Source organism: Sminthopsis crassicaudata, chromosome 6 (assembly GCF_048593235.1).
Source record: "Sminthopsis crassicaudata isolate SCR6 chromosome 6, ASM4859323v1, whole genome shotgun sequence".
NCBI classification, from domain to species: Eukaryota; Metazoa; Chordata; class Mammalia; order Dasyuromorphia; family Dasyuridae; genus Sminthopsis; species Sminthopsis crassicaudata.
In genome coordinates this window covers 173,710,392-173,737,281 of record NC_133622.1, presented here as the reverse complement: position 1 = coordinate 173,737,281, position 26,890 = coordinate 173,710,392, and the positions used below count along the sequence as shown (strand labels likewise).

At 33.9% G+C, this 26,890-nt stretch overlaps 1 protein-coding gene across 2 annotated transcripts in view; it reads right to left on the bottom strand.

Annotated features, from left to right (window-relative positions):
- BBS7 (Bardet-Biedl syndrome 7) overlaps window positions 1–26,890 on the bottom strand; it is a 67,576-nt gene that overhangs the window by 15,667 nt on the left and 25,019 nt on the right. For both annotated transcript variants that reach the window (XM_074273805.1, XM_074273806.1), the window contains exons 8-14: window positions 13,652–13,782; window positions 10,770–10,854; window positions 10,183–10,285; window positions 8,298–8,490; window positions 6,023–6,097; window positions 5,071–5,136; window positions 1,378–1,517 (exon numbers count right to left, since the gene is read on the bottom strand). In XM_074273805.1, coding sequence (XP_074129906.1) covers window positions 1,378–1,517; window positions 5,071–5,136; window positions 6,023–6,097; window positions 8,298–8,490; window positions 10,183–10,285; window positions 10,770–10,854; window positions 13,652–13,782 — 793 coding nt within the window. The remainder of the gene's footprint in view (window positions 1–1,377; window positions 1,518–5,070; window positions 5,137–6,022; window positions 6,098–8,297; window positions 8,491–10,182; window positions 10,286–10,769; window positions 10,855–13,651; window positions 13,783–26,890) is intronic.

The following is a 26,890-nucleotide window of genomic DNA, read 5'->3' as shown; positions in this document are numbered from 1 at the left end:
CTGTTCCTACCAGAAAAATATTCTGTATGAAGCACTCTGATGTTTCAATTGCATCATTGCTAAAAGGCCTTGAGGGGCTTCTAAGGGGTGAAGTAGAGAGAGGTCTGGGCCTGGAGTCAGACACTGATCAACTAGATGGGGCAGGTCTAGGGACTCTTGTCTCTCGGCCTTATTTTCCTCATCTATAAAATGAGGAATAATCATAGTATCTACTTAATAACAAATGCTAAGTGCTCTGAAAACCTTAAAGCATTACATAAAAGCTGGCAAGGAAGAAGAGGAGTAAGAGAAAGAAATAAAAAGAATGACGACGAGGAGGAGGAATCCTGCCCTCTGGTGCCATGCTCCACACTTCATACATTATATGCTATCCTACAACGGGCGCCTCTCTCCTTCTCTGCCCATCTTGTAAATGCCATCTATAAAGGATAACTCATTTTCATTGTTCATCAACATTATTTATTGCCAATTCCTGTGCAGCCTCCTCCAGGAAGATGGCCCTGATTTTATAGTAGTACATGGTGGGTAGATGAGCCCAAGTTCCAGTCTCAACTTAGATGCTTACAAGCTGTGAGGTCCAGAGCAAGTCGCTTAATGTGTTCAGCTTTGGTTTCTTTCCTCAACTGCAATAAGAGAGCCGCCTCAGCAACCTTTAAGGCCCCTTCCCAGCTTAATGCTAAGACACTCTATGACTTTTCCCCCAAAGGTCTCACACAGCCTGAATAAGGAATCCAGAATTTCTGAAATGCCTTCCATGTGCTAGGCACTGTGCTAAGCAACTTGTAAGTATTATCTCATTGAAAGCTCCAAATAACTCTGTGTTATGATTGTCCTCATTTCACAGTTGAGACAACTGCGGCAGACAGAGGCTAAGCTACTTGCCCCCACTGCCACAGACAGGAAGGAGGCTCATGTGCTGAGCACTCTGGCACCACCTAGTTGTCTCTCAAGGAGCCTCAGTCCTCCCAGATGGCAAACCTCCTTTCTGAACCGTTTTGGGTTTCCCAAGCCTAATTCAGAGCAGGGCACAGGAGTCACATAGCCTGCCTTCATAGAGTATGTGCCCTACAATTGTGGGAACAATGTTGATGGGACCCCATATAGTCTATTTTGAAGGTAGCAGCTTTTTCAGGGTCACAACTGAATACAATGGAGAACTCAGGAAGATAGAGGAGCTCCATGTCAGAAGTCCTCTAAGTGAAAGCCAAAGCTCTTACCATTGAGCAGAACCACCTTGAACTGAACCTAAGAAGTTAAATATACTTACGCTACTAAGGAAAAACTTGTTATGTAGTTTCAAAAATGGATAAATTACAAAAATAAATATCTTTAAATCCAGTAAACAATAAAATCAAAGTGCTCAGTCCTTTGTCTTACCTGTCATGATCAATAAAATGAGTTCTCTGGTGAAGTGAAAGTGGCTTGATCTGATACTGACGAACCTGGCAGGTTTTAGGCTGAATTCTTGGAGTTACATATGCTTGTAGCATACCATACTGGCCTTCAATTGATCGAATCTGATTCAGTGCAAAGGGAAAAAGAGTTTTAAAAAATCTAAATGATCTTAGAGACCAAAAATATCTGAAGAAAATCCTTACTGCAAATAATCTAGAATGTCAGATCTCTTTTTTTTTTAAATGTGCAATACCAAATAATCAGAAGGAAAAATAAGTATTCCATTAAAAAGGTAATTTTTTAAAATAAAATGACTAAACTATAATAAAGAAATTGAAACCAAGTCAATAGATTTTGTTCCCACCTGTCACTAGTCAAACAAGCATTTATTAAACACTTACTGTGTGCCAAGCACTGGGGATACAAAGAAAGGCAAAAAACAGCCCATGATCTCTAGGCATTCACAGAATAATGGGAAAGACAACTGGCCAACAATCCATACAAACAAGATATTTATGGGATAGATAGAAGTTCAAAGGGAAGGCTTTGGACATTGGGCAACACAGGAAAACCTCTTGCAGAAGGAATCTGAGCCAAGTCCTGAAGGAAGCCACAGCTTCAAGGATTAGTAGCAGAATGAATTAATACTACTTTGTAGATAGTTTGAAAAATAACCTTTGAAACATGAAGTTATTTTCTACATCTTCTGATTTTACCAGTTCTATACATGTTTCTTCAATACATTCCTCAAATGCCAAATAAATCTAAGGTCTGTCAAACTACTTTATTCCAAGTCTTAGCCCAGTGCCTGGCACAGTGATCGATGATAAGAAAAGTGTTCCACAAAATTTGGAAGATTTCTATCAGTTATAAAACAGGTGACATGAAAGCCTGTGAGGCATATTGAACAGAGCCAATCTTAAGAAAGCTTGATCTTAATTCAAGTTTTACCTCTGGCTCACCCCAGCTATAAGAACTTGGGCACTGTCCTGCACTGAGCACAAGTCTCAGTTGTTAAGGAGGTGCTGGAGGTGCCAATCTGCACTGGTGAAAGGAGTTTCCTTAAAGAGGAGTACTCCTAGATCATTGTACACAGCAACAAGAAGATTATATGAAGATCTATTCTGATGGATGTGGCTAGATGACTGAGGCCAATTCCAATGATCTTGTGATGAAGAGAGCCATCGCACCCAAGGAACTGAATGTGGATCATAACATAGCATTTTCACTCTTTTTGTTGTTTGCTTACATTTTGTTTTCTTTCTCATTTTTCCCCCTTTTTGATCTGAATTTTCTTGTGCAGCATGATAACTGTATGAATATGTATACATATATTAGATTTAACATTTAATATATTTTAACATATTTAACATATATTGTATTACTTGCTATGGGGGGGAGAAGGGAAAAATTTGGAACACAAGGTTTTGCAAGACTCGATGTTGAAAAATTATCCATGCATATGTTTTGAAAATAAAAAGCTATTAAAAAAAAAATGAGTACTCCTAGATTGATAAATTCACAGGTCTAAACCAAACTGGGAAAAGAGAACTTAAATAGCACTTTAGTTTTTCAAAATATTTTATACATTTTTTCCCTATTTGAACCTCAAAACTGTCCTAGAAATGGGCACAACAGATATTAACTCCATTTTAGAAATAAAGAAACTAAAATTTATATTCATGAAACTAACATATATCTAAAGCAGAATTCAAACCCAGATCTTAAGGCTTCAAAACTAGTTTTCTTTTTATTATACTACTCTATGCGGCCTTTTAAAAACGGAACATTTTTAAAGCTTTGGCAAAAGATAATAAGCCTCAGTTATTTGAAAATTTATTTACTTACTTGAGATACCTAATTGCCCAGCAATGTCCACTAAATTATGACTATACACTTGTATTGCTATATACTTGTAAATACTCTTTTCCCTACCCCTACCCCGAAAAAAAACTAATTCAAGAAAGAAAATGGAGAGAGAAAACATTTTTACAAAAGGGGAAAATAACATAAACAGAACACTTTCCTAACTGAACAAAATAACTGAAAAAAATAGTTTGCATAAAGTCCACTTCCCTCATTTTATAGACTTGGAAAAACAGGCCCAGAGAGCAATGCTTGGTCACGATTCTAGATAAAGGCAGGATCAGGCCTGGGGTCCAGGTTATTTAATTTGCAGCCAGGTGCTTTCTCCTCATCAATAAGAGACCCTGACTTAACTGACATAATAATGATTTCTGACTAAAGAATCTTTGAAGACAATAGTGTCAAAATGCTTCAAGCCATCCAAAATTAGTTACTGACCAAGAATTTCTTTCTGAACAAAAAGGTCAAAAGTAATTTATTATTGAATTATAAACTACATCAATGAACACTTCATGAAAGAAAAAAAACTTAGGTAAATTTAAAAATTCTATGTCAAGACTTTTAAACTCTAAGAATACAAATCGAAAAAATAATGAATTATAATTCTTTTGTTGTTAGGTTTGACCTAAGTATGCTCATTCTTTAGTAAGAATGATCACCATTACTGATCTAGCCATTCTGGAAAGCAATTTGGAACTATGCCCAATGTGCTATCAAACTGTGCATATAACCTTTTATTCAGACCCATTACTAGGTCTGCATGCCAAAAAGATCATAAAGGGACACACATGCAAAAACATTTGTAGCAGCTCTTTTTGTGGTGTCAAGGAATTGCAAATTGAGATGCCCCTCAGTTGGAAAATGACCAAGTAAATTATAATATTTGAATGTAATGGAATTCTATTGTTCTCTAAGAAATGAAATAATGAAATTATTTTCAGAAATCTGGAAAGACTTACATGAGCTGATGTTGAATGAAGTGAGCAAAATCAGAAAAATATTGCACACAATAGTAATAGCAAGATTGTGTGATGATCAGTAATCTAAGGCAATTCCAACAGACCTGGGATGGAAGATGCTATCCATATTTAGTGTAAGAACTATGAAACTGAATGCACATAGAAGCATACTATTTTCATCTTTTTTGGGTATGTTTTTTCTTTTTCATGGTTTTCCCCTTTTGTTTTGGTTTTTCTTTCGCAACATGACTATGGCTTAAAGCAGAAATATGTTTAGCATGATTGCACACATATAACTTGTAACAGATTGCGTGCTGTTTTGGGGAGAGGAAAGGGAAGGAAGAGAAGAGGAAAAAAATTGGAACTCAAAATCTTACAAAGGTGAACACTGAAAACTATCTTTACACATAATTGAAAAAAAATAATATTAAGTAGGGCTAAAAAAGAATGACCATCACTTATTAATTTAGGATGAGGTTAAAAATAAAACCAGTAAAATAAGTTTTGAGCTAATGTCTTATAAAAATGATATTCAGCATGAATTGGTAATTGCAAAAAGAAAGTTTTGAAAGATTTCTTCCAATCATAAAAAGTCAACACTTTATATAAGATTACCAAGAACCGATGTCCATTTAGGGAGGAGTTTAGGGAGGGCTAAGTGTAAGGAAATGAAGAAGATAAAGTCATTTGGTTTTAAAAGAGTCCACTTATAAGTCCAAAAGACAATGATCCAAAGTAAAAGTCAGAACAGAGATAAAAGACTCAGATAAAAATATTTTTTTCAGCTGATGTTATTCTTAGGAATAAACACATGGGGCAGGATTCAGGGCAGCTGTTTCAAATACTTTACCTTGAGCTCCAGCCTAGTAGTATTTGCTTGACACCGATAAGTGGCCAGGAGGAAGTTCTCATTTACCTGTGAGGAATTCATAGTTGATGAGAAGGATGAATCAATTTTATGTAAAGCAATTTACAAATAAGATATTTATCCTAAAAGCATTCTGGTTAGAATTACAAAAAATAATGTTCATTTCTTTTATTTTTATTGTAATTAGCAATTAGGGAAGATATGATTTGTGGCCTAAGTTACCATAAGTGTGGTTGATTTATATTGAACAATTTTAAATAAATCATATGAACATAGAATTTATTTTTATTTTTCTGAAATTAAATATGACAACTAATATTTATATTTTCTTTAAGATTTGCAAAGTTCTTTACATTTGATTCTCACAATAATTCTAAGAGGTAGGTGCTCTAATTCTCATCATTTTACAGATGAGGAAACTGAGGCTAAGAGAGCTTAAGTGACTTGCCTAATTAGGATCACACAGCAAAAGTATCTATCCATTGCACAAACAGATAATATTTCATGATTTATAAATAATCAAAATTTAAACTCTTTAAGATGAAAATTTTTCCTAAAACAAAATTTCCTAAAATGAAAACAGGGATCCTCTCAGTATTTACAGCTGAATATAAATGGAATGAGTAATATTAATTACAGGAAACTAGTCCACTAAAACAAATTCACTCATGTAAAATCCAAAAGCCATTGGCTCCCATTGGTTTTAGGCTTAGACTCAAATCATCCAAGAAGCAGCAGGGCCGGTAGACAAGACAGTCCATTTTCTGAAATGCCAGAAGGTGGGAATTCTTTTTGCCCAAACTCAAAACAAGTCTGATTTCACTGCAAACCCTACATTTTAAAAAGTCAATCATAAACCTCACCAAATCTTCAGAAAGTCTCAAGTAGAAAGAAAAAATGATGACAGAATGCTTTATAATCTGGATTTACTCACCTCTACATCAGAGCCGCTAAAACTAACCACAGCTGAATTCTTATCCACATCAAGCAGATCTATTGGAACATCACTCTAGATGTAACAATTGAGGGTGAAGGAGGGGAAAAGAAAAAATATTCCTTAATTTATGAATATATATATATTCTCAAGCACTTTCAATTCTACTCTCTCTATTAAATTACATTTGAAAATATATATTACTGTAAAATCAAAATTTGAGAAAACAGTGATTACATCTTATGAATAATCTTTTATTAATTTTATAATCAATATGCTTACTGTATAACCAATAAGTCTTATGGTATAATCAATTACTTTGCTGCCTCAACATTTATTAAAATCACAAGCCAATCTCTCATAAGATTTGGGGACATTATGTACACACACACACACACACACACACACACACACACACACATACACACACACACACACACACACACACACGTCCTCACACCAAGCTGAATTGTGAATTTTTCCTAGCTCTGCTGTTACTAGTCAAAACAACAAAAAATTGGGTGACCCAAGACAAGGGGTAAAATGATGATCTCTAAAGTCCTTCTCAACCCTAAACCTACGACCTGCTATGATCATTAAACAGTAGGAAATAACCTGGCTCATGATACCCAATTGCTGAATTAGCTCTTACCCCTTCACTAACAAAGAAAAAACTAATTTTCTGATCTAAAGCAGTTAAAATGTTGGCACCACTAAACAAAAGAATCTGGGCTTTTAAATGACTTTCAAAGAGATGGCAATAAGAGATTTCCTAATGTTCTTCCATCTTTCTTCCTTAGTTGTATCTTACTCTTTTTTTTCTTTTCTTTCTTTCTTTTTTTCTTTCCTCTAATTGTCTTTAGGATCTTGAGATGGAGAGCTGACTTAAAGACTTTGGAGTTCATCTCAGAACATTAAGAAACTCTAGGATTGGAACCCAGATCTTGTGACTCTAAATTCAATAGTCTTTCCACTACATTGCATGTGTTTTCATTCTACTCCTTTCCTCACTCCAATCCTTCTTTCCTATTGCATTTTAAATTTGGAGTCTGAGCTAAAATCAGATAGACAGGTATATAGATATATAGATAAATAGACAGACAGATAAGAGATCTAATACTACCCATGATTTCATTTACTTCTTACTAAACTAGAGAACTGATGGAATAATTAATAAATTGCAACATTAAATGATCTCATTTCAAAAAATATTTAATGTTTTATTATAGATTTATATAATTTATAAATAAATATTTTATTGATGATGCCTTTTATTGTTAGACCAGTCACTTCAGAGTCCTCCCCCCCACCAACTAAATCTCTCTTCACCCTAATGATAAAGAAAAACAATTAGACAAATACAATAAGCTTATCTTACAAGATATATAATATATACAATTTTCCATCTTAGTAACCTCCATTTCTCTGCCATAATGGAAGTGCTATATTTTATTTATTATCTGCTCTTTAGGACATTCATTGGTTTAATATATTTTTTAAAGTTTTAACAATTTATTTAAAAATTACTTATTCAATTCAAATCTTAAGAACTAACACTGTATTTATCTCTATATAGACCAAACTAATTATCATAGCACTTTTTATGATAGCAAAGAACCTGAAACAAATAAATATCCATCCAACTGGGGAAAGACTAAACAAGTGGTAGTACATAAATGTAATGGAATATGACTATGAATACCAGAGAATTATAGGAAAGACCTAAATGAACTGATACAAAGTAAAGCAAACAGAACCCAGAAAATAATATACACAAAGATTACAGCAATGTAAATAAACAATAAAAAAGAACTGAACTTGTATGTGTGAAATTATAATGACTAAGCCTGGATCCAAAGAAGAGAAAGAAAAAGGTTCCTCCCTCCTTTCTTTGCACAGGTGGGGAAAAGCAGTTTGGAATACTGCCTATAATGGCAGACTTTTTGTTGCACGAGTTTTGCTGAATTGGTTTTTGTTTTTCTTCTTCTAATTCTTATTCTCTGCTATAACTCTTGGAAGGAATGGCTCTCTGGGAAGGAGAGAAAAGGATGCAAGCAATGGGAAATGTATATGATGTAAAAACAAAGAATCAAAAAAATGTACTGTACTTAATATTCTAATTTAACTCTTCTCTTGATATCACTTCCTCCAACCTTCTGCTTTTCACGGATAGATCTTCCTTACACTTAAACACAAGAAGAAAGGAGTAAGAACCTACCTTCCTATAATGTTAGTACAGTCAAGGTCAAGAAAATGTTGAGGATGTTTCACTTACCTGTACCATGACATTATCAATAGCTGTTTGCACCTCCAAGATGAGGCTATAGCTGGCATCATCCTTATTTAATGTAAATTTGTCATTTACACTAAAAGTCGGCACTGAAGATATTGCTGTGTTAGACTGGGATGACTGCTGGTATTTCTCTCTTTCCTGAATCACCTTAAATTGCAAATGTTCCAAGTCGCTCCTATAGAAAGATGGACAAGCACACACACTCAGAAGCCTCAAATATTAGCTATTGAGCAAATGAGAAAGCCTGAATTTCTACAATGTTAATTGATTTTGGTATGGATGCATACAAGAAATCAATTTTCCCTCCCCCATTTAAATAGCAATAGTAACCAAGAAGTCACTAACAGAGAGGGGCCTGAAGGCTCCTGGAAGATCTGGACGATGTAGTTACAGACAATTGGAGCAGGTCAGCTCAAAGATCTTTTGCTATCCACTTATGACAGAAAGAATAGGCTCTAAGTAAACTTTTGCAAATGTCAGCTCTCCTAATTTCTGCTTCCTCTAAAAGGGACAGTTTTCCCCAAAGTAGCTGCAATTCCTGTGATCACCAAACAAGATATTCAAGGAGAACCAGAGACAAAAGGAGATCCCATTTTCTAGTCTCTGTAGTCATGTTAATAATAAAAGAGAGCCAGGAGTACTAAATGACAAAGCTTTAGGAGGAGCTAGGGGAGTTGACACTAGCTGGCTGTGTGACTTTAGGCAAATCACTCAGAACAGCACACACTTTATAAATGCTTTTCTTGATTTGAATTCCCTACTCAGTGCTGCAGGTAGGTTTATGGGTTTATGCTAAAATATATAATTGAGCTACATTGAAACACATGGTCCCCTCACCAATCGGGAAAAGTCCCCTACCCAGATAAAATCAGAGCTTGAGCAAAAATAATTTCAACTATAATTTTAGTGTATCAAATTCAGTCTCTGAGGCAGGCAGTAAATGCTTTCCAAATTTTACAGATGGAGAAACTGACTTTCTGTATAGCTAAAAATACTTAGCATTTATGAGTACTTTAAAGTTTGTGGGGCATCTTACAAATATTTTCTCATTTGATTCTAATGATAACCTTAAAAGTCAGGTTCTATTATTATCTTCTTCCTCCCCATTTTACAGATACAAAATTGATACAGCAGAGGCTAGGTGACTTGCCCAGTCAAACAATTAGTAAGTGTCTGAGACTGGATTTGAACTCAGATCTTGCTGACTCTGGGCCCAGCGCTCTAACTACTGCACAATCCAGCTTCCTTACCTAAAAAAAAAAAAATTAAAACAACAACAACAACAACAAAAACCTGTCTAACTTCATAGACATCAAAAGCAGGGATTCAATCTTGTCTTCAGACTCTAAGCCCAGTGATCTTTCCTACTACACCATGAAATAACAAACTTCTATGTGGTCTTCCCCATTACAATGAAAACTCTGGAACTTAGATAGGAATCCAATCTTTGCCTTTCTGTATAGAATCAGCACTTGGCACAATACCTGGCACAATACCAACAATCTTGTTCTCTGATTGAGTGACCTACAAAAGCAAAGAACTCTGGCCCACAGATATCAGAAGACTTGTATAAAATGTTCCCTGTTTAAATGTCTCTATTGGTCCTTTCCAATGACTAGGAAGGAAAAGATTCTTCACAATTAAACACTTGGAAAAAAATGGAATTTTTAACCTGAGGGGGGGAAAAACAGTAATAGGATAAGGTTTTTTTTTAAAAGACCAAAGACAATTATGCTATAGTAATTTTTCATTCCCCCAAATCTTACATTTTAAGATATAAATTAGACAGTTCCTTTCAAACAATTTTGCATTTTAAAGTGAACAAGCCAAGCGAACCACTCTAGAAGAAATCCAACAAAGATTTTACCGCAAAGATGCAATCTTGTTCTGCATCTCCTGGTTTATTTTCAGTTCTTCACCAGGTCCACTTTCCTTGTGGACAGGCTCTGTGGTCAGACCTGTGATCCAGCCTACAGGAAAGAACCCTGATTATACACACACACAAAAAAAGGCTGCCTCAAGGACATCCAGAGGGATGCATGAAGAGGTGCCCAGACTCTTCTACTACACACCATTCCATTCCCCTCACTGCCCACACCCAAGTATAAAACTCAACCTCAGGTTTGGCAAATCTTTTAAACCCACACCAAATTAACAAGACAAAAGAAAAAAGTTTTAGACCAATTTGCCTTTCTTTCTTAATATGAGAAGCCCAGATTACTGGGTAGGGAATGAGAGCAATATACTTCAGTCTATGAGTACAGTGGTATGGATGCTCCCAAACCAATCCCTTTATAACTCAGTGCATGGCCTCGAAGAGCTGCCATGGCTCAGAGTGTCACCCACCCAGTTTTCAACACTAAGGAACCACTAAGGGAGTACTAATGAAAACACAATCAAGAGTTTAAAATAAATCACTCAGTTCTCTAAAATTCCTGGAAGCATCTACTCTACCTGAATATGTTGTTAGCACAATTTCATCATAACCATCTTTCCCCACACAGCCACCCTGGATGGATGTGACACTTTCAGACAATGCCTATGAGAAACATATGAAGCATGACGTCATTCATTAAAATATATATATATATATATATATATATTTCTGGTTAACAATAAGCAACAGGATATCCTATCTGCATAGTGATTAAAAAAAAAAACCTAAGCTAATAAGCGCTCAGAAAAAGTTTTGTTGTTTACATATAAACATATAGCATATATATGCATATATACATGTGATAATGTATATATGCATACACACACACATATATATAAATACAATGTTTCAGTTCTCTTCATAACCCCAACTAGGGTTTTCTTTACAAAGAACTAAGTGGTTTGCTATTTTCTTCTCTAGTTCATATTACACATAAGAAAACTGAGGCAAATAGGATTAAGTGAATCCAGGTTTGCACAGCTAGTAAATGTCTGAGGCCAGGAAGATGAATCTACTTAACTCCAGGCCCTGCACTCTATCCACTCTGCCACTTAGCTAACCTTGGATAAATATAAAAACTTTAAAAAATCTCAAAATTAGAAAAAAATTGTTTTCCTTTGAAAATAGCAATTTTTCAGATTCAGATGATAAGACAGACACTAGTATTAATAAAGTAATTAAAAACTATTACACATTTAATTTTATATACTAAAACAAAATAAACATATATAAAAATGGATTTCAATCTATAATAGTCCATTTTATAAATTATTTTTTAATAGAATAGTTCATTTCCTTAGTGATCAACATATTTTCAAATGCATATGTGGAATTTGTATATACATTTTTATAAATCAATTATATCCTTTCAGTATTTATATAAAGGTGATCTGGTGTGGCCCTTGTATATTTATATCAATTTCTCATAAATTTTAGGTGTCCATTAAATTTGCTACAAGAAATTTTTCTTTATATCTTATTTTTTCTTAAATATAATTTTTTTTCATTTTTATGAGATCAAAACACCATTTAACTTATCCCCTGTGATTTGTTCTATTAAACAACAATTTTAAATGCCTCTGCCTTCCACAATAGGGGTGAACATAATATTCTATTTTCTCCTAATGGTCTTTATAGTTCATTTTATATTTAGTTCTGTAACTCAGATGGAATTTATTTCATATATATAGTATAAATTGGGGACATAAATATATTTTATCAAATGTTAGCCATTTTCCCCAATATTAATTTATGAATCCTTTTTCCAATTTTTGTCTACAGATTTGTCAAATATGAATATTTCTGTATATATTTTGCTTATGTTTCTGGTATTTCTAGTCGATGATAATAGCTGGCATTTATATAGCACTTTGAGATTCTTTGCTCTTCCTTCATTTCTCGTTATACCTGATGATTCTCCATAGTTAGATGACCAATGTCTGGCTAATATAATCCCAGATAAATATTGTAATTGTAATTAAAATAAGATCTTTTTTTCCATATCTGCTTTGGCTTTGTCAACTGATAAAAAAATGCAAATAAGTCTTGTGGGTTTTCCTTGTATCATGTATCCCAGAAAAAGTTATTTATTGATTGAGACTGAGTTTCTAATCTAGCCATCATGTTATTTGCAAATCATGTTTTGATTTTTTTATATTAATTAATCTATTTTAGTAGCATTTTAATACCATGTCAAAATAAATTATATAAAAGTATACCCTTATTGTATCTGCTTTTCATGAGATTGATTCTAATAGCTTCTTGTTACATATAATAGTGGCTCTGGACTTGTGGTAATTTAAAAAATTTTTATGAGAATGATCAAGTGATGGGAATAATATCCTAACTTTTCTCTCCATGAAAGTTAGGCTACTTTTTTCCTTAACATATAATGAGAGGATTCTCAAGACTTGATTGTTGGCTCAGGGGTCTAAAGGCTCTCCCTCCTGACATGCCTTCCTCATCATCTGAGTACAAAACAGCAGGTCCTCCATGGGTGCTGGTGGATCACAATGACTATAGCTCAGACAAGAAAGCTTTGTTCAGCTGAATCAACTCAAATTGTCCTTCATGTTTTTCCTTACCGAATGTACTTCTTTTATTTTATGGATAAGTAAATCCCTGATTATTCAGTGTTGATTGACTCATGAGCAGCATCTCATTTACCCATAAGTAATTTTTACAAATGAGGAAACTGATACAAAAAGAATTAAGTGACTTACTTAGGGCTACACAGTAAAGGTCTGAGGCCAAATTTGAACTCAGGTCTTCCTGACAGTATCTTAAATTATATAAAATAATGCACTCAACCAAAATATAAAAATTAAAACGTTTTTGGATCAAATGAAGCCTCTAAATTACATTCCTTGGCCTTTAGATGGTGAAGTGGCTCAAGAGCCAAACTCAAAGGGAGGAAGTTGTTGTTACTGTTGTTGTTCAGTAGTTTCAATTATGTCCAACTCTTTATAGGATTTCTTGGCAAAGATTCTGGAGTGGTTTGCTATTTCTTTCTCCAGTTTATTTTACAGATGAGGAAACTGAGTCAGAGTTAAGTCTGCTCCAGGTCACACAGCTAATTAAGTACCTGAGACCAGATCCAATTTCATAAAGATGAATTTTTCTGATTCCTCTAGACACCAAGACCACAAGTCCTATCTCAGATATTTGCTATCTGGGCAATCCTGGGTTAGTTACTTAATCGCTGTCTGCGTAAGTTTCCTCATCTATAAAATAAAGATGGTGATAATAATGTCATTTAGCTCCCAAAGCTGTGAGAATCAAATGAAATAACATGTAAACACTTTGCAAGCAAATCTTAAACTGCTATACAAATGTTAGCTAATATTATTACTTCACTTCTTTAAGGCAGGAATAAAGTGCTATCAACTGTGTAATTTACCTGGTCAAATCGGAGAACAGGCTCATCAGTAGCATCAAAACTATAAACTTCCACCATTCCATCATCTCGACCAACAAGTAGATCTTTAACACCATCTCCCACAATATCAAAATAGTCTACACACAGAATGCCTTTATTTTAAAAAGAAAAGCATATACAACATCAACTGCAGATGAAAGTTTTAAATGAAGTTTGAATTCAAGGCAGCACTTAGTACTCTAAACAAGAATTAAAGGAGATAAAAGATTTTTGAGTTTACAGTGCATATTTCAGGGATTAGTTCCCTGCAGGAAACCAAAGTATTGAGAAGTCTTCATGCACTTAAATGGTTGGTCAACACCAGAGTTCTTCACACATATGGATCTAATATCATCTCATTTCAAACCTTCTATGTTTTGTAGAACACATTTTTCCCTCCTTGAAACAATGTTATGAAGAAATATTAGCCTATAAATACCATTTAAACCATAAAGTAACTAAAACGGTAATACTCTAATCTCATTAAATGTATCCCTCACCTCAAGGACTCCCTGTGACTTCAATTATTCTTGAAACCAAATAAGACTAACTTCAGAAACTATTCTCTATATTGTTTCTATGAAAAAAAGTTGACATTTGATTTATTAATGAACTTTTAGTTCAACTTTTATTTTAATGTGTAAATTGGGACCTTTTCAATAACAAGAACTGTTTGGATTTCAACACAACTCAGCCTTAGAATAAGGAAAGAGACAAAATGTAAGTTAATGATTTCCAAAATATAATAAAGGAAATAAAACTGTGATTTATATCACAAATGTTTAACATTTAAACCTTACTTTTTTCAGCTTGAGATTAAATAATAACTTCATTGATGGCAATTTTGAACTAATCTATTCATGATTTTATTAGGAAACAACATGGTATAATGGGGGAAAATGAAGGGAAAAAATGGACTTGAAGCCAGGAAAGATCTTGGTTTAAATCCCAGCAATGACACTTCCCCCATCCAGATAATTTAACATCTCTAAACTACCTCAATTTCCTCATCTCTCCAATAGTACCAATATTATCTCAAGTACCTACTTCACAAGATTATTGTGAAAATCAAATGAGAAAATAACACATAAATTTCAAAGCATGATGGAACCACTAATTGCTGCTATCATCACCAGTGTTCTCTTAAATCCACCAAACATAAAAGCATTTACTTTATTTATTCATTCATTTACTAATTTATTTAGCAGAGTGATAAAGGTCTAAAGATAAAAATGAAACAGGTCCTGCCCTCAAGAAATCCATATTAAACTGAAAGAGATGACACACAAGTTCAGAACAATACAAGGTAATATGTGCACTTTCAGTAAGAAAGTGGCTAAGAGGTCCATGTCCTCTGGTCCGGTATTCCATTGGTAAGCAATGGGGTAAATGGTCCAAAAGGAGGACAACTCTCCTAAATAAACCCCTACAAACATGTGAAAAGGCCTCCAAAAGAGCCATGGTCAAGGAAGTACAGACCAAAACAGCATTAAAAAGAGAGTCAGCTCTGGGAAATGGACTGCAGTGACAAAGGCTGGGAGACAGATCTCACCTTTAGGCATTCTCCCCCAGGAGATCAGAGGTGAGAGCCTGCTGAGAAAGCTAAAAAGGAGTCTAAAGAGCAGATCACACAGCATAATCGCAGGAAGTAGCTCACACATAAAGATCACATGATAAATTAAAAGGATCAGAAAAGATAAATTTTATAATTAAATAGGAGAAACATTATTATCTATATAAAAGATAGAAGGAATCTTAGGACACATCATTGGATGTACATGAAAAACCTCTGAGATTCCACTTTAAGCTCAGCAGACTATGGAGAAGACAAAAAATGAAATGACAATTATTGGAGAGTTGGTAGGAGCACAGGAACACTGATGCATTATTGGCAGAGCTGTGAATGACTAAACTATATCAATAATACCACTACTAAGCACAAGCCCCTAAAAAATTAGGATAGAGGAAGGATCTATATAAAATATTTATAGCAGCTTTTTTGTGTTGTAGCAAAAACTTAGAAACAAAGTGAGCACCTATCAGTTGAGAGAAAAAACTATAATGGAATATTATGTCATAAAAATGACAAAGATCTGGGTTCAAAAAGAAGGGGGGAAGGAAAAGGAATTTATGGGGAAATCTAAGCAATATATATTTTGTATTTATATTAATAAAATTATTAATAAAATCTATTAAACAATTAAAATTATTTGAAGAGGAAAATGGATAATCAGCACATTGAAATGATTAGAGGAAGAAATGAAAATATATCACGAATATATGAAGTAATTTGTTATTCAAACTTCATCTACAAAGAGAATGAATGATGACATGGGTGATTCTTGACTTGCATGTGAATTGGATTTAAGTAATTTCAAGTGAAGTAAGAATAAGTAAAGTATTAAAATACAAAGCAATATTAATGCATCTGATGGCCAGAGAAGACTAGCAGGATGGAAAGAAAGGAAGGAAAGAAGCATTTATATCCCAGGCACTGTCTTAAGCATTTACAAATATCTCATTTGAGCCTCATAATTACTTTAGGAAGTAGGTGCTATTATTATCTTCATTTTATTATATGTTCCAAGATTTTTTTTCTCCCATTAATTGCTTTTTTTTTTTTTCTTTCTAAAATGATGTTTCACTTTGCTAGGATCGGGGGAACCAAATTCTGTTTTTTTCTAATTTTCATTATATCATAATGTAACTTCTATCATTTCTTAATTGTTATAGCTTTTGTAAAATCCAAATGGGTACTTTTGGATATGTGGTATCTTTCTTCTTGTCTGCTGTTAAGAAGGAACAGCTCCTTGCAGAGAAATCTTGAAACTTGATGGTAAAATATTCTGAATGAATTGAAGTATGGGTATACCCCTGTAGGTGTATGAATTCAATCAGGAATCTGATATCATTTTCACTATTTCTGAGATTTTTTTCTGGAAGATATAGTGGTCAGATTTCTTTCTTCTGCGGTTTCTAAGAAATTCAATAATGCTGAAATGTCTCCCTAGATCTCTCCTTCAAACCTACCACTTTTGATTGCATAGATTCTAAATATTTTGCCAGCTGAACAATTTTCTAAGAATTTTTTTTTACTTTTACTTCCAACATCCTGACATCCCATAAAATATATTTTTCACTGAATCTATGATTTTGCTTATATTCTCCAAGTATATTTCTGAGTCATTGAGTTTTCTCATAATTTTGAGATTAGTTCCATTCAATTTTTTTCTGTATTTCAGAAATCTTATTAGATTCTAATTTGAAGCAAGGGAATTTCCTGAGGGCAGAAACCTGAGCTAACTGTTAAACCTAAAAGTTAGCTAATTGCTCTAACCTAGACTCTTCTCTTAGGGGATACTCTACCTGCTTATGAATTGACTGGGTCTATTTGAAAATCAGAAAACATTCTGTATTGTGTCTGGATATTCAAGTTTTATAACTACTTAGAGGCCACATCTTGTAGCAGTCCTTGTGGACCAGTCTTTGTATCTCAGACTGTTCTAACTTTTCTTTGTTAGATTTGTTTTTGTTTCTAGATTCTAGAGATATTTTCTGTCTTTTTTAAAATACTAGCTTTTTATTTTCAAAATACATGGAAAGATAATTTTCAACATTCACCCTTGCAAAAAGTAGAATTGTCATTTTTATATTGGTTCAACCTACTCATAAACAATATTTTCCCCAACAGTTTAAATCTGACTTTGTGTGAAAATTGTTTTGTAATTCTGTTCATGTAATTCCTGGGTTTATTTTTGGCCAGTAGATTCCCAAGTATTTTATATTGTACAAAGTTATTTTAAGTGGAATTTTTATCTCTTGCTGCTGGTCTTTTTTTTTGGTAATATGTATGGAAATACTGATTATTTATATGGGTTTATTTTATGTCCTGAAACTTTGCTAAAGATGTTAGGTATTACAACTAGTTTTTTAGTTGACTCTCTAGATTCTCTGCAAAGAATAATCGTTCTGTTTCCCCATTCTAATTCCTTCAATTTCTTTTTCTTCTTGTTTTGCTATTGCTAGCATTTCTAATACAATATTAAATAATACTAGTGACAATGAGCATCTTTATTTCACTTCTGATTTTACAGGGAATGCTTCTAGATTATCCGTCTTATAGATAAGGTTTGATGATGATTTTAGATAATTCTTTTAAAATGAGCTCCATATATTCTTATGTTTTCTATTATTTTTAAAAAGGAATAAGTATTCTATTTTTGCAAAAAAAATTCTACCTCTATTGTGATAATCATATGATATCTATTGGTTTTATTACCAATATGATCAATTATGCTGACAGTTTTCTTAATACTGAACTGGCCTTACATTTGGAATATAAATCCCATCTGCTCATAGCGTATGATCTTTGTGATATATTGCTGTAATATTGCCAGTAAAAATTTTTGCATCAATATTCCTTAGGGAAATTGGTTTATAGTTTTCTGTTTTTGCTCTTCCTTATTTGAGTATCAACATCATATTGGTTTTGCAAAAGGCATTTCATAGGACTCCTTTGCCTATTTTTCTACATAGTTTATATGATATTGGAATTATTTGTTCTCTACATGTTTGGTAGATTCACTGATGAATATGTCTAGTCCCAGGGACTTTTTTCTTGAGGAGTTCACTGGTGACTTGTTCAATTTTTTTTTTCTAAGATAGGGTTATTTAAGTATTGTTTTCTCTAACTCTGGACAATTTGTATTTTGTAAATATTTACCCATTTCACTTAGTCAGATTTATTGGTATATTTAATTGGACAAAATAACTCCTAATAATAATTGTTTCATTTTTATTGGTGATAAATTCACCCTTTTCATTTTTGATATTGGTAATTTTTTTTTACACAAATTAGCCAATGGTTTATCTATTTTATTAGGTTTTTTTTTTTTTTAATACAACCAACTCCAAGTTTTATTTATGGTTTTATTGGTTTTCTTACAATTTTATTAATCTCTCTTTTGATTTTTAGGATTTCCAATTTGGTATTTAACTAGAGATTTTTAATTTGATTCTCTCAATTGTTTTTAGTTGCATATCCAATTCACTGATATTTTTTCCTCTATTTTATTGGTACAAGCATTTAAAAATATACATTTTCCCCTAAGTGTGTTGCTTTGGCTATATTCCATCAATCTTTATATGCTGCTTTATCTTTCTTTTTAAGGAAATTGATTGCTTCTATGGTTTATTCTTTGATCTATTCATTTTTTGAGGATTATTCAGTTTCCAACAAATTTTAATCTATTTCTACAACCCTTATTGAATATAATTCTTATTGCCTAATGATCTGAAAAACATACATTTAATATTTCTGTTTTTCAGCATTTGGTTATGAAGGGTTTTTATGCCTTAATACATAGTCAATTTTTAGATAGGTGCCATGTACCTAGAAGAAAAAGGTTTATTCTTTTCTGTTCCCATTCAATTTTTCTCCATAAGTCTATTATATATAGCTTTTCTAAAATTCTCTTCATATTCTCAATGCCTCTTTTATTTTTTGCTTAGTTTTAGTTCTGATGAGTAAACTGAGCTAATATAATGAAAAATGACAATGCTACCTAAATTGATTTACTTGTTCAGTGCCATACCAATCATACTGTCAAAAAATTATTTTATAGAACTAGAAAAAAAATAACAAAATTCATCTGGAAGAACAAAAGATCAAGACTGATAGGGGTTGAGGTCCATTTAAGATTCCTTTCTGATTCCCCAACCCCCATGGCTGACCTTTGATTCACAAATCTTGTCAAAAAGCACCCTTTTGAATTCCAATGATATCTGGGCTTTCCCCAGCCCCCATCGGATCTGAGCTAACTTGGGCTTTCCCAACCCCCACAAACAGTTTCTTCCTTATCTGAAAACCCACCAAGAGCCTGGGACTCCACCCACCTTCAAGATTATAAAAAGGGAGCTCTGGGGCCCACTCTCTTTGCAGGAACCCCCCAAACATGGTATCCTTCCAGCCATGTAAGGGTTCCTGTCCACCCGGTGACCACCTCTGGCCCTGGCGTCTTTCTACCTTTACCCTTATTTCCAAACCCCAAATAAACCTTTTTTTTTAATCAATCTAGGTTTTCGAGCCTGTAAATTCTTTTACACGGAACTCTGCGCCGTCACTGGACTATCTTTGAGCCGATCCAAAAGGGGTTCCCCCTTTCCTAACTGTCATCAAGACTATTAAGGGAATTAATGGGGAAAATATCAAGGATGGTGGCTTAGTAAAAGTATATTATAAAACAGCAGTCATCAAAACCATTTGATGGTTTTCGTACTGGCTAAGAAATAAAATGATGGATTAGTGGAATAGGTTAGATACACAAAACACAAATAATCAATGACTACAGTAAGCTAGCTTGATAAATATCCAAACTCCAGTTTTCTGGGATAAGAACTGACTATTTGACAAAAATTGCTGGGAAAATTGGAAAATAATGTCAGAAACTCAGCATAGACCTACCTCTCACACCCTATACCAAAATAAAGTCAAAATAGGTACATGATTTGAGCATAAAGGGTAATACTATAGACAAATTGGGAGAGCAAGAGATAATTTACCTATTAGATCTTTGGAGAAAGGAGGAATTTATGACCAAAGAATCAGAGAACATTATGAAATGCAAAATGGACAACTTTGATTACATTAAATAAAAAAAAGTTTTTGCACAAACAAAATCCACACAAACAAGATTAAAAGGAAAGTACAAAGATGGGGGAAAAATTTTACAGCCAGTGTTTCTGATTAAGGTCTCATTTCTAAAATATATAAAGAACTGTATCAAATATTTAAGAATATAAAGTGATTCCCTGATTGATAAATGGTCAAAGGACATAAACAATTTTCAGATAACAAAATTAAAGCCATCTTTAGTCATATGAAAAAATTCTATAAATCACTACTGATTAAATACAAATTAAAATAATTCTGAGATACCACCTCACACCTTTCAGATTGACTAAAACAGCAGGAAAAGATAACAATACATGTTGGAGGGAATGTGGGAAAACTGGAATAGTAATGGAATTATGAAATGACCCAACCATTCTAGAGAGCAATTTGGAACTATGCCTAAAGGGCTATCAAACTGGCATACACTTTGACCCAGCAGTGCCACTACTGGGTCTGTATTCCAAGGAAATCATAAAGGAGGGAAAAGGACCCACACATGCAAAAAATTTTGTAGTAGCAAAGAACAGGAAAATAAGCAGATGCCCATCATCTGGGGAATGGCTGAACAAGTTTTTTCTATAAAAAATGACAAACAAGTTGATTTTAGAAAGGCCTTGAAAGATTTACATAAACTGATGCTGAGCGAAACAAGCAGAATCAGGAATAAATTGTACACAATAACAGCAAGAATGTGTGATGATCATCTATGAAATACTTGGTGGTTCTCAGTGGTTCAGAGATCCAAGGCAATCCCAATAAACTCTGGATAGAAAATGCCATCTGCATCCAGAAAAAAAGAACTATGGAGATGGAATATAAATCAATAATGCTATGTTCACTTCTTTTTTCTGTTGTCTTATTTTTCTCTCCCATGGATTTTATCTTTTGTATTGATTTTTCTCTCACAACATGATTCATAAAGAAATGTGTATTAAAATAAAATTTATTAAAATTGAAAAAAATAGTTTTGAAAGGGAGAAGCTGAGGACTTCTACTAGCATAGTTTTATTGTCTATTTCTCCTGTAACTCATTTAACTTTTCCTGTAAGAAGCTGAATGCTGGGGCAGCTAGGTAACGCAGTGGATAGAGCACTAGCCTTGAATTCAGGAGGACCCGAGTTTAAAACTGCTCTCAGACACTTAACACTTCCTAGCTGTGTGACCCTGGGCAAGTCACTTAACCCTAGCCTCAGGGGGAAAAAAAAAGAAGCTGAATGCTATACCATTTGGTGCATATATGTTTAGTGCTGATATTACTTCATTGTCTATGGTGCCTTTCAGTAAGATGTAGTTTCTCTGCTTATCCCTTTTTAATTAGACCTATTTTTGCTTTTGTTTTGTTTGAGATCATGATTGTTATTCCTGCTTTTTTCTTTTAAACATCTTATTCCTGCTTTTTTCTTTTAAACATCAACTAAATAAGAGATTCTGCTCCAGCCCCTTACTTTTATTCTATGTGTCTCTTTGCTTAGGTGTGTTTTTTGCAAACAACATACAGATTCTAGTCTTTAATATACTCTGCTAACTACTTTCATTTTATAGGTAAGTTCATCCACTCACATACATAGGTATAATTACTATATATTTCTCTCCATTCTATTTTTCCCATTTATCCTCTGGCTCGCTTGCAGTGTGTGTGTGTGTGTGTGTGTGTGTGTGTGTGTGTGTGTGTGTGTGTGTGTTTCTCTTTTCCTCTTCAAAAGTCTGTTTTGTATCTCACCACTGCCTCTTCTAATCTGCCCTCCCTTTTATAGGACGGATGAAGACAGACAGACAGAAACACACACACACACACACACACACACACACACACACACACACACACACACACACACACACACACATATCCCTTTCTCTTATTTCCCCTTTCCTCTTACTTCCCGGTAGGGCAAGATAGATTTCTATCCCCAGCTGAATGTGTTATTTCCTCTTTGAGCCAATTCCAAAGAGAATAAGATTTAAGTACTGTCCACTTCCTCCACCCCCACAGTAAAAGCTCTTCTTTTCATAACATTATATATGTGTGTGTGTGTGTGTGTGTGTGTGTGTGTGTGTGTGTGTGTGTTAATTATAGCTTTTTATTTACAAGATATATGCATGGGTAATTTTTCAGCATTGACAATTGCAAAACCTTTTGTTCCAATTTTTCCCCTCCTTCTCCCCCCTCCCCCAGATGGCAGGTTGACCAATACAAGTTAAATATGTTAAAGTATAAGTTAAATACAATATACTTTCATAACATTTTTAGGAGATAATTTACCCCACTTTGCTTTCCCCTTCCTCCTTTTGCAATGCATCCCTCTTTCTCACTCTTTAATTTTATTTTCTCTCCAAGATAGTCAAATCACACTGATGCTCTGTCTATGTATACTCCTGACTGCCCTAATAATGACAAAACTCTTTGGAGTTACAAGTATCCTCTTTTGTAAAAACATAAATAGTTTAATCTTATTAAATCCTTTATGTTTATCTTTTTATGTTTCTCTTGAGTCCTGTCTTTGAAAAACCACATTTTCTGTTCAGATTTATTCTTTTCATCATGAATGCCTGCAAATCCTCTATTTTATTAAATATCCATTTCCCTCTAGCAGGATTATATTCAGTTTTGCTCCTATGGCCTGCAGAATATTACATTCCAAGCAATCTAATCTTTTCATACAGAAGCATTTAAATCTTGTGCGATCCTGAAAGTAGCTCCACAATATTTGAATTGTCTCTTTCTGGCTGCTTGCAATATTTTCTTCTTAACTCTGAACTTTGGCTATAATATTTCTGGTTTTCATTTTAGGATTTCTTTCAAGAGGTGAGCAGTAGATTCTCCATTTTTATTTTACCCTCTGGTTCTAGGATATCAGAACAATTTTCCTTATTTCTTGAAACATGATGCCTAGGGTTTTTTTGTTGTTATTGTTGTTGTTGTTTTGTTTTGATCAAGGCTTTTAGGCAATTCCTCCTCAAAGGAGGAGGAAGACAACTGGGATTAAGTGACTTGCCCAGGGTCATACAACTGGTGTCAAGTGCCTGAGGTTGCATTTGACTTCTGATACCAAGGCTGATAATCTATCCACTCCACCACCTAACTTCACCTCAACAATTCTTAAATTATCTTCAATCTCTTTTCTTAAGTTAGATGTTTTTTTCCAATGAGATATTTCACCTTTTCTCCTATTTTTTAATTCTTTTGATTTTGTTTTATGCTTTTCTCATGTCTCGAGAGGATATTAATTTTCCAATTCTAATTTTTAAAGACTTCTTCTATGAGCTTTTGTGCCTCTTTTTACATAGGCCAATTCTGCTTTTTAAGCACTTTTCTTCAGTAATTTTTTGCAATTCTTTTTTCATTTGGCTAATTGTTTTTTTAAGGTGTTGCTTTTTTCAGTATTTCAATGTCTCATCTACTGAGCTGTTGACTTTTTCATAATTTTCTTTCATTTCTTTTACCAATTTTTCCTCTACCTTTCATTTGATTTTTAAGATCCTTTTTAGAATTCTTCAAGGAATTCTTTTTTGGGCCTGGTACCAATTCACTTTTTTTTTTTTAAGTTTTACATGTAGCTCTTTTGACTGTTGTTTTCTGAGTTTGTGTCTTAATACCTTTGTCACTATAGTATTATTTTATGGTCAATTTATTTTTGTTATTTGCTCATTTTTCCAGCCTTTTTCTTGATTTTTAATTTTATGTTAAAGTTGAGCTCTGTTCCCAGAGTGGACAGGGGACTGTCTCAAGCTTCAGGTTTTTCATGCTGCTGTTTCACAGAGGTAGTACTGGGCAAAGTGTGGGATGGTGGTCTATAAACTTTTATTTTTCCAAGGTGGAATGACCTAAGCCGAGGTGTGCTCTCCAAGTCTGTGTTCTACTCTGTGAACCACCACAAGCATTCTTCTCTGCCCTGGAACTGTAACACAGAGTCTCTGCTCCCCTATAGCTATAAATGCTTTCATTCCTTATGATTCTGGAATTGTGACTCAACTCCTGGTCTCCTAAGGTCATAAATATCAGTACTTCTTTGTGCTTTGAATCTGAAGCTCTCCTGTGAGCAGCCACAAGCATTCTTCCCCATCCTGAAATTGTGACTAGAGTCTCTGCTCTCCTGCAGCCACAAGTGTTAGTGTACAAATAATCCTCCATGCCCTGAGACTGCAACCCAGTATCATATATTTGCAATGCTGCACCCAGTGCTAGCAAAGGATTCCTTATTGTCTCCTTCTGACAAGTTGTATGACCTCCTTAGTGTCTGTGGGCTAAGAGCTCCTGAAGCTGCTATCACCAACTTGCCTCCAAAGCCTGCTATTGACTTTCTGGGGCATAGTCTGTTACAGGCCCAACCACCACTTCAGTAAGACAGACCTTTCCCACCAATCTTCTAGGTTGTCTTAGGCTGGAAAATTATTTCACCCAGACTTTTTGTTGGTTCTGCTGATCCAGAATTTGATTTGAGGCTTTATTTTAAAGTTGTTTGGAGAGCAATTTGGGAGAGTGTAGGTTTTGCTTTGCCATTTTGGCACTGCCCATGACTACACCTTATTCTTAACTTTGTTGACTTCACTCTGCCATTACTGTCAGCCTTTCCATCCTTCTCTGTATCATTATATTTACTGTTTCCTATAGTATAGTAATATTCCATAACATTTTGCATGACAATTTGTTAAGCCACACCCTAATCAATGGATATCTTCCTTGTTTCCAGGTCTTTCAAAAAAAGCTGCTATAAATATTTAGATGTCTATGAGAACTTTGAGGGAGGAAAGATTATTAACTTGCATATATACCTAGAAGTATATATCTGACTATGGATATTTCAGTTATTTTATTTGTATAATTCCAAATTCTAGCCAGGTTTCTAATGCCATCCTAGGTGTGGTAGCAGGGCACTTTTCTTAAAATTTTTTCTTAATTCTTTCTTAAATTATTTTTTGTGGGATTTTTGCCTCTAGTCTTAGAAAGATTCATTGTATTATTTCATCATGTTGTAACTCTTTGTTGGTTTTCTCATTATTATGGCTTTTAATTCTTCTTTTGGGAATTTTCAACCATTATGCTTCTTTTCTGATGTTTCTATTACTATTTGGAGGGATTATTGAGAGAAGCTTTCTTGGATCCTTTCATTCTTCCATCTTCTTACAAGTTGAGATTTATTTTTTAATACTCCAAAGATAAGACCAACTTCTGGTCTTTTAAATTGTTGACCAATCAATCAATCAACATTTACGTGACAGGAACTGTGCTAGGAATTGGGGATACAAATAAAACAACCTCTATTTGAAAGAAATTTACATTCTAATAAGGAAGAGAAAAAGAATCTATATAAGTCTACACAGAATAAATATAAAGATGGGGATAATGATCATGCTCATCTCTCAGGGTTAATATAAAAATTAAATAATATCTGCAAATCACTTTGCGAATCTCAAAGTATGATATAAATGCTTGCTATAAGGAGAATAAATACAAAATACAAAGCTGTGTGATAAGGGCACTAGAAGTTGCAAGGATCGTAAAGGCTTCATGTAGAAAATGGGGCCTTCTTGAACTATTCTGTGTAGCAGAGGTTAAGAAGGTAGTATGTTCCAGTCATGAGACACAGCCAGAAGAACCAGTGTAAAAGAAGAGAAATGAGAAATTAAATTAAATTAAATTAAACCAGAAGAGTCTGGTTTGGCTGAACTGCAAAGTATGAAGTAGGTTAGAGAAAAGAGAGCTGTCCAAAGAGATTGGAAAGATAGAACTGGAATATAATGGGCTTTAAAAACTAATAAAGAGGGGGCAGCTAGGTGGCACAGGGGATAGAGCATCAGCCTTGAATTCAGGGGGACCCGAGTTCAAATCTGGTCTCAGACACTTAACACTTCCTAGCTGTGTGACCCTGAGCAAGTCACTTAACCCCAGCCTCAGGGGGGAAAAAAAAAACTAATCAAGAGCTTATATTTGATTCTAAAAGCAACAGAAAGACAATAGTGTTGACTAAGTTAGGGAGTGACAAGCTTCAGAGCAGTGCCTAAAGAAAATCATTTTGGAAGTGGTATGAAAGAATGGAGTAGAGTGGAGATTCTAGGGAGGGGACCAATTAAAAGGCTGTAAAAATCTTTATGACCAATTTATTCACATAGAACACAGAACTAAATCTAGGTCTCAAACTGATTAAATAGGTATCATATTTTAAACAAAAATTAATTTATTTTATCTAGAAAGGTAAAATAAATATTTCTTTTTGGTAGCCTGTAATAAATGATAAATATAGATTTTAAAACTAAAGAAGTAAAAATAAAGATATCAGAGGATTGACACAAAAAAGAAAGTCTTGACTTTAAGATGCAATGATTTCCTTATGAAAAATACTCATGTACAATATTTAAAATTATCAGTCTTAATAAATATGTCAATTCAATGAGGTATCAGAGAAAAGGAAATGAGGATACTTTTAATCCTTGAAAAGTGAATGAATTAAGTAATACGAACAACTCACCTATAACATATTACATTCAGATACTGAGCAGTTTGTATTCATTTGATTTTTGACCTTTACAACCACCCTGTGAGTAGTAAGGTA